Here is an 8,396-nt window from a genome sequence, read left to right as displayed (position 1 = left end):
GTGTGTGTGTGTGTGTGTGTGTGATGCATGTGATGCAATTCTCTGGTATTTATATATTTGATGGCATTTATTAGAGAGCACTATGAAAGTGTTCCACAGGCTTGGAGGTGTTTCTCTTTGGTTTCTAATGTTCTCTCTCTCTCTCTCAGAGAGCTGCAGGTCACCAGCCTACCCATGTACTCCTATATACTCTGTACACTTTCTCTCTCTCAAAGAGCTGCAGGCCACCAGCCTACCCATGTACCCCTATGTACTCTGTTCTCTCTCTCTCTCTCTCTCTCTCAGACAGCTGCAGGCCACCAGCCTACCCATGTACCCCTATGTACTCTGTTCTCTCTCTCTCTCAGAGAGCTGCAGGCCACCAGCCTACCCATGTACCCCTATGTACTCTGTTCTCTCTCTCTCTCAGACAGCTGCAGGCCACCAGCCTACCCATGTACCCCTATGTACTCTGTTCTCTCTCTCTCTCAGACAGCTGCAGGCCACCAGCCTACCCATGTACCCCTATGTACTCTGTTCTCTCTCTCTCTCAGAGAGCTGCAGGCCACCAGCCTACCCATGTACCCCTATGTACTCTGTTCTCTCTCTCTCTCAGAGAGCTGCAAGCCACCAGCCTACCCATGTACCCCTATGTACTCTGTTCTCTCTCTCTCTCAGAGAGCTGCAAGCCACCAGCCTACCCGTGTACCCCTATGTACTCTGTTCTCTCTCTCTCTCAGAGAGCTGCAAGCCACCAGCCTACCCGTGTACCCCTATGTACTCTGTTCTCTCTCTCTCTCAGAGAGCTGCAAGCCACCAGCCTACCCATGTACCCCTATGTACTCTGTTCTCTCTCTCTCTCAGAGAGCTGCAAGCCACCAGCCTACCCGTGTACTCCTTTCTTTCTTTGTTTTCTTTAGAATTAAAGGGATTTTTGAACACCACAGAGTTTATTTTGACAGCGTTAACCCTGTGAGGGAGGACAGGAGCCGGCAGTGTGGATACCGTGATCGGGGATATACAAAACGCACCGCGGAGCAGCTCAGGAGCTGACCTCTCTACTTTCACCTTTTCAAATCATTTTTAAGGGTGAAAACATTCTGAAAGTATCTTCTGAATTATTTAAATGTGAGAGTGTTAGTTATTTTACAGTTGCCTTAGCCAAGGGAGTATAGCACATACAACAGTATACTAATACATTAATATGACACATGAAACGGGTTTTTTTAAGTTAAAGGAAGTTTGCGGTTAGAAAAAGAAAAAGGACAATGATATGGGAATACAAACTGGAGATTATACAACATGTTACATTGTAGATACATGTCTAGTTTATTGCTTTCAAAATACAATATCTTACAATCCTTTGAAAAATGCTGAGCAATTTATAAAACTAACTAACAAATGTATAACATTTCAAAATAGATTGGGGTATAAATATTCCACTAGTTACAAATTTTACAACCAGTGTTGATATAGAAAATGCACTTCTGAAAAACAATATTGGCACACTTACAGTAAGTGCTACCAAAATATTTGTAACACCTACATTCCACTGTTTTAGATATAGCATAGACACCTCTATTTCTTGCTAGCTAACGATTATTACCAAGAGTTCTTCAAGCCCTCAGCAGTGACTCCACTGAGAACGGTAATGGCTGCCTCACCTCTGTGGGTTTCACTGAGTTGATCTGAGGCCTGTCATGATGCCTAGTCCCCCCTGCTGACCAGTCCTTGGGTGGGAGGAGGTGAGGTTCTAAGACCCTGCTGTGCCTATAGGGTTGTTCCTCTCTCTGAAACACATGCTTAGGCTCAGAGGGAGAGTCAGAGTGTGTGAGGGCTGTTTTTGGCATGCCGAACTTTGGAGCTGTTGGAGCCGTTGGATCGTCTTTTACCCTTTTTGGCGTGGCCTTATCCCTGTCCAGATCAGCTGAGCCTTCAGAATAACTACTCCCACTCTGTTGGAGTTGTAGTGAGGGCAGGAGTGACGGCTCTTGACAGGTCTCCCTCTTCCTGGAACACTTCCAGCTCTCTAGTGCTCTCTCCCTGGCTTGCTCCATTTGTTCCAGAATTACAGAGTTAGAGTTACACTGTGACATGAACTGACCGTAACCATAACTGCTCTCTGCTGTGGATCGGGCCTTGACCTCTTCCTGGTAGCAGTGGAAGTCACACTCATACAGCACAGGGCCCGGTTTGTATTTGTGCACAGGCACGTAGGTGGCCACCCCGGGGTCCTTCTGTGAGCAGCAGTGGTGGGGGGAAGAGGGCAGCCCTGCCAGGGCAGGGTGCTGAAGCAGGGTGGGACCTGATAGGTCCTCCAGCTCTCTCTGTCTCAGCTCCCTCTCCAGCATCACACTCTCCAGCTCCTTATCAGCAAACGCCCTCCTCTTCCTCATCCGGGCACTGACCGCGGAGAAGTGACCTCGCTTGGACCAGGGTCCGTCCTCATTCACTGGGGGTTTGTAGCCTATAGGGAAGTAAACAAGACTGAATGTCATTTACCTGCCTAATGATTAATGATACACTTAGAAAAAAGATTTCCAAAAGGGTTCTGCGGCTGTCCCCATAGGATAACCTTGTTTGGTTCATGTAGAACCCTTTTTGGTTCCAGGTAGAACTCTTGGGTGCCATGTAGAACCCTTTCCACAGAGGGTTCTACATGGAACCCAAAGGGTTCTACCTCAATCAATCAATCAAATGTATTTATAAAGCTTTTTCTTTACATCAGCAGATGTCATAAAGTGCTATACAGAAACCCAACCTATAACCAAAAGGGCTTCTTCAAAGGGTTCTCTAATGGGGACCGACGTAGAAACCTTTTTGGTTTTAGATAGCACTTTTTTCTCTCAGAGTGTACCTGAGAACACGTTCTGTTTTAATATAATCACTTCACAAAGTTTATTTAGGTAAATTAAGTCAAAATTCATAAAGGCAAAGTAGATGCTCTAAACACAGCTGTGATGGCATGGCCTAGTGTGTGTACACGTTCATGTGCTTACTCAGGGGAAAGTAGAAGAAACACTACCTCAAAACAACCTTGTCCCTCCCAACCGCTCGCTGGTAAACACAATGTGTAATTCCATATCCTCTCATTTGCATCATTTGTATTACCCCAGGTGTGTCACAGATACATACTCTATGAGATACTCTTGAAGTATATAGGTGCATAGGTGTATCACTCATACCCTCTAAGATACTCTTAGCTAGAATTCTAGGTGATACATACCCTCTAAGATACTCTTAGCTAGAATTCTAGGTGATACATACCCTCTAAGATACTCTTAGCTAGAATTCTAGGTGATACATACCCTCTAAGATACTCTTAGCTAGAATTATAGGTGATACATACCCTCTAAGATACTCTTAGCTAGAATTCTAGGTGATACATACCCTCTAAGATACTCTTAGCTAGAATTATAGGTGATACATACCCTCTAAGATACTCTTAGCTAGGATGCTAGGTGATACATACCCTCTAAGATACTCTTAGCTAGGATGCTAGGTGATACATACCCTCTAAGATACTCTTAGCTAGAATTCTAGGTGATACATACCCTCTAAGATACTCTTAGCTAGGATGCTAGGTGATACATACCCTCTAAGATACTCTTAGCTAGGATGCTAGGTGATACATACCCTCTAAGATACTCTTAGCTAGAATTCTAGGTGATACATACCCTCTAAGATACTCTTAGCTAGGATGCTAGGTGCTCTGGTGTAGCGTTGATACGCTGTGCGAGGTAATGGTGCGGCTGTTCCTCTGACCCCTTTTTTACCCTGCAGAGGAATGGGGGAGAGATAACATACATTGAAATATATTTACATATGCATTAACACCACGCTGTAAAAAAAAATGAGTTGTTTCAACTAATTATTATCAAGTAGCTTGTTCTACAGCCTTTTTTAGTTTACTCAACTTTTCGATCAAAGTGTTACCTGAACTTTTATTTTTTAGATGGCCCAAAAAAACAGTCAACTTAAAATGTTGTATTTGCTCAACTTGTCTCATATGTTCATACAATTCTTATCTTCACTAAAAAAGGCCGTGGAACTAGTTACTCACACGGTGCTTTTGACATACAATGTTTTCAACTGACATATTTGACACACGTTCACATACATGATTACATTGTGCATGTTCATTTATACAGTTCATCACCTGGGATTTGAACTCACAATCTCTTGGTTCACGGCATACCAATTTCCCTGCTAAACCACCATGTCTGTGTCAATTACTGATTTCACCTGTATTGCTACACTTCAAAGTACATCTATTTTATTGATGATAGTGATTCAGGAGTATCATTAAAACAGGTTAATATTCCCCACCAACATTAGACAACTAGACAGAAAGCTATTAAATTGCTGAAATAAGTAAATCAAATCAATGATGAGAGAATAGTCAGATTAAGTGATAATTGACACAGACATGGTGGAGTAGGAGGAAGAAGTGAGTTCAGATCCCAGGTGCGGACATTTTGAATTATAATTACTGCATAAATCAACACGCAGGCAGGCAGTATTCATGTATTCATGTATGTCAAAGTGTGTAAAATATGTCAATTGAAAACATTGTATGTTAGAAGCACTATTTTCATGTGTATAACCAGTTCCACAGTCTTTTTAGTTAAGATGCTCAAATATTTATTTCAAGTTGAAAGAACATATGAGTTGAGTCGTTTTAAGTTGACTGAATTTTTGCTTGGAGCTAAGTTTGGGCCAGCAAAAAATTTTGGGTAACACTTTGAACAAAAAAATGTAGTAAACTAAAAAAGTCTGTTACTTAATAATATTTAGTTGAAACCACGAAAGAAAATGTAGAGCATGGGGAAATTATGAAGGAATAATGTATTACATTAAACCAGGTATGTAAGTATAGTCATAACCTCTGTAATGTATTGTAGGCTACTGCATGAAGTTTCTTGTTTGTTACAGAATAATTACAATTGAGTTTCCTTGATGTAAGGCCTACAATTTCTATGATAAATGCTTGTGAGTGTGAACAAATTAGTTTTATGAGTGGAATAACTGAATCTATACTGAACAAAAATATAAACGCAACATGTAAAGTCCATGTTTCATGAACTGAAATAAAAGATCCCAGAAATGTTCCATACACACAAAATGCTTATTTCTCAAAAATGTTGAGCACAAATTTGTTTACATCCCTGTTAGTGAGCATTTCTCTTTTGCCAAGATAATCCAACCACCTGGCAAGTGTGGCATATCAAGAAGCTGATTAAACAGCATGATCATTACACAGGTACACCTTCTGCTAGGGACACTAAAAGGCCACTCTAAAACAAAAAGCAGTTTTGCCACAACACAATGCCAAAAATGTCCCAAATTTCTCTACAATAAGCCACCTCCAACGTTGTTTTAGAGAATTTGGCAGTACGTCCAACCGGCCTCACATCCATAGACCAGGTGTAACCACGCCAGCCAAAGACCTCCACATCCGGCTTCTTTACCTGCGGGATCGTCTGAGACCAGCCACCCAGACAGCTGATGAAACTGAGGAGTATTTCTGTCTGTAATAAAGCCCTTTTGTGGGGAAAAACTCATTCTGATTGGCTGGGCTTGGCTCCCCAGTGTGTGGCTCTGGCTCCCAAGTCTGTGGGCCTATGCCCTTCCAGGCCCACCCATGGCTGTGCCCCTGCACGGTCATGTGAAATCCATAGATTAGGGCCTAATTTATTTATTTCAACTGACTGATTTCCTTATATGAAATGTACTGTAACTCATTAAAATCATTGAAATTGTTGCATGTTGCATTTATATTTTTGTTCAGTATAAATAAAACAAATATAACAGGAAAACATAACCTATGCTATCCAGAAATGTAAAGCAAAAACAGCCTATGCTTTTTTTCAGGGAATATGGAACAATATTGTTCTTGTTTTCATCATCACAAAAGTTAAGAGCAATGCATATGAATCTGCTTAGTCACACACTATCTAAGAGAATATATAAATCATAGGCATTTTTTTTACATAGATTAGGACAATTAATTGTTCTCTTGTTTCAATTTCCACAAAAGCAAATGTAGACAAAAAGGAACAAGGGTTAGTCATCATATCTGACCTGTATTAACCTGTAATTACATAATCATGGACTGACACAAGTTACAAAACATTTACACACAGCATTTAGGCCTACATGATATGATAATTATCTTTCTTAAATTATATCCTGCCAGTAAAAGTCGGATGTCCCTGACACTCACCTCTGTCGCCTGTTGTCTCCGCAGGGCGACTTGCGCAGCCATCACCCGCTGCCGCTCCACCACGAGCACACAGTTCGCGCACTGGCAGTCACGCCAGCGACAGAAGCGCTTGTGGCCTTTGAGACAAGACACGACGCCGTGGTTCCGACAGCGGGCGCATTTGGGGCTCCGGGTCGCCTTGCGCGGCGTCTGCGGCGGATGCTGTTCCGTGACCACCTTCGCTCCTTTCTCCGCGCCACCGTGCCGCTCCTCGGGCAGGCATCCGTCGAGACTTTCCACATCAATCTCCTCATCGAATTGGAGTTTCAGAGCATTAAGCTTGGTCGTCTCTAGCTGTAGGCCTCTTTCCAATTGAGTGGACATCTATGAGAAATTCCTTCCACGTTGTTGCACTGCTGTATTCCCCACTTTAAAAGTTGTTAAGTTGTTGAAGCGCAGCGTTCCGTTTGGCTGAACACAACAGTCACTCTGTGAGCAGGGAGACGAGACTTTTGAAACCGCCAGACTTCTGAAATGTTAAGCTCCCAGCTGTTCTCTGACATTCGACAGAGTTTTTTCCGAGGACGGAGGAGAGGCGCTCCTGGCTTGTGAGATGAGACACAACGTGGTAGGTAGGATATGTTCGCTCACAGCACAGTCTGCATGTAGCCTGCCAACCTGCCTTAAACACCTTCAGACACCACACCACATTTTTATTGGACGTCCAACTGTGCGAATCTCTAGACATCTTCAACGTCATCAGTGTGCATTTAATGCAGGTTAACCCCTCCTGTTCACATTTGGAACGTTTCCACAGCGCGCGCACTTGTCAGTAACTTGTCACTCATATCAGTACATTTAGGTAGCTTATTTCCCTAATTAGTTGTTCTTAGTGTTCCCTATATCAATTTGAACATGTACTCATTTCTGAACAATTCTGTGACTCGTTATGAGTAAATTGTAGGTCCAAACCGTTCAAAACAAATATGGAATGGAATGTTGATAACTACACCCCTTTTTTTAATTGATATGATACAGACACACCATGTAGCGCTGGGCCAGTAACCGAAAGATTGCTGGATCGAATCCCCAAGCTGACAATATACAAAATATGTCGTTCTGCCCCAGAACAAGGCAGTTAACCCACTGTTCCCCGGTAGGCCGTCATTGTAAATAAGAATTTGTTCTTAACTGACTTGCCTAGTTAAATAAAAGTTACATTTAAAACATTTTAAAAAAGTACAATTAAGTGTAAATGAAACACAGTGTAATGAATTAGGTCTGCTCTTGACATAGGTGAGGAGGACGGTAAAACTATTTTCCCACCAAGGTGAGTTTAGACATGAGAGAGAAACGAGGCGAAATGTGATTTTTTTTTACACATTGCACGGCACGGCACACGCCTCGGGGAGCAGAGTTATATTTGGAGAGCATGGCGTCACCACAGACAGAGCTGAGGGGAAAGTGAAACGAATTATATTTTCCCATTTACCTGGCAGTTCTCTTTACTCCCTCACAGTCATAAATGCTCTTGAATTATTCAGGTTTTTGGCCGAAATTAAGTTCAGTATATTCTCGATGTTTCTTTTAATTCCTGTGCATAAAACTGAATCACTTTACTGAGACCAATGATTCCTCTTAAAAATACATTATAGCCTATGTCTCATGGGTATTGTAGAATATGTTTGGCAATAATATAGACATAGACATCAATATTCAATTACTAACATTTTCAACCTGACATTTTCAACCTCTCCCTGACCGAGTCTGTAATACCTAACATGTTTCAATCAGACCACCATAGTCCCTGTGCCCAAGGAAGCGAAGGTAACCTGCCTAAATGACTACCGACCCGTAGCACTCACGTCTGTAGCCATGAAGTGCTTTGAATGGCTGGTCATGGCTCACATCAACAGCATTATCCCAGAAACCCTAGACCCACTCCAATTTGCATACCGCCCCAACAGATCTACAGATGATGCAATCTCTATTGCACTCCACACTGCCCTTTCCCACATGGACAAAAGGAACACCTATGTGAGAATGCTATTCATTGGCTACAGCTCAGCGTTCAACACCATAGTGTCCTCAAAGATCATCAATAAGCTAAGAACCCTGGGACTAAACACCTCCCTCTGCAACTGGATCCTGGACTTCCTGGCGGGCCGCCCCCAGGTGGTAAGGGTAGGCAACAACACGTTCGAGGGGCCCT

The 8,396-nt window shown here is 42.6% G+C and overlaps 1 protein-coding gene across 1 annotated transcript; it reads right to left on the bottom strand.

Moving 5' to 3' along the window:
- Positions 1–1,284: 1,284 nt before the first annotated feature.
- On the bottom strand, positions 1,285–6,978 carry LOC106560523 (uncharacterized). Its single transcript, XM_014123496.2, has 3 exons — positions 6,206–6,978; positions 3,657–3,756; positions 1,285–2,446 (listed from the first exon to the last, which is right to left on the bottom strand). The coding sequence occupies exons 1-3, from the start codon at positions 6,566–6,568 to the stop codon at positions 1,596–1,598; spliced, it is 1,314 nt and encodes a 437-aa protein (XP_013978971.1). The 5' UTR covers positions 6,569–6,978; the 3' UTR covers positions 1,285–1,595.
- Positions 6,979–8,396: the final 1,418 nt, after the last annotated feature.

The sequence above is a fragment of the Salmo salar genome, chromosome ssa10 (assembly GCF_905237065.1).
Source record: "Salmo salar chromosome ssa10, Ssal_v3.1, whole genome shotgun sequence".
NCBI lineage: Eukaryota > Metazoa > Chordata > Actinopteri > Salmoniformes > Salmonidae > Salmo > Salmo salar.
The sequence above is the reverse complement of the archived record's forward strand: the minus strand, read 5'-3'. Positions and strand labels throughout refer to the sequence as shown.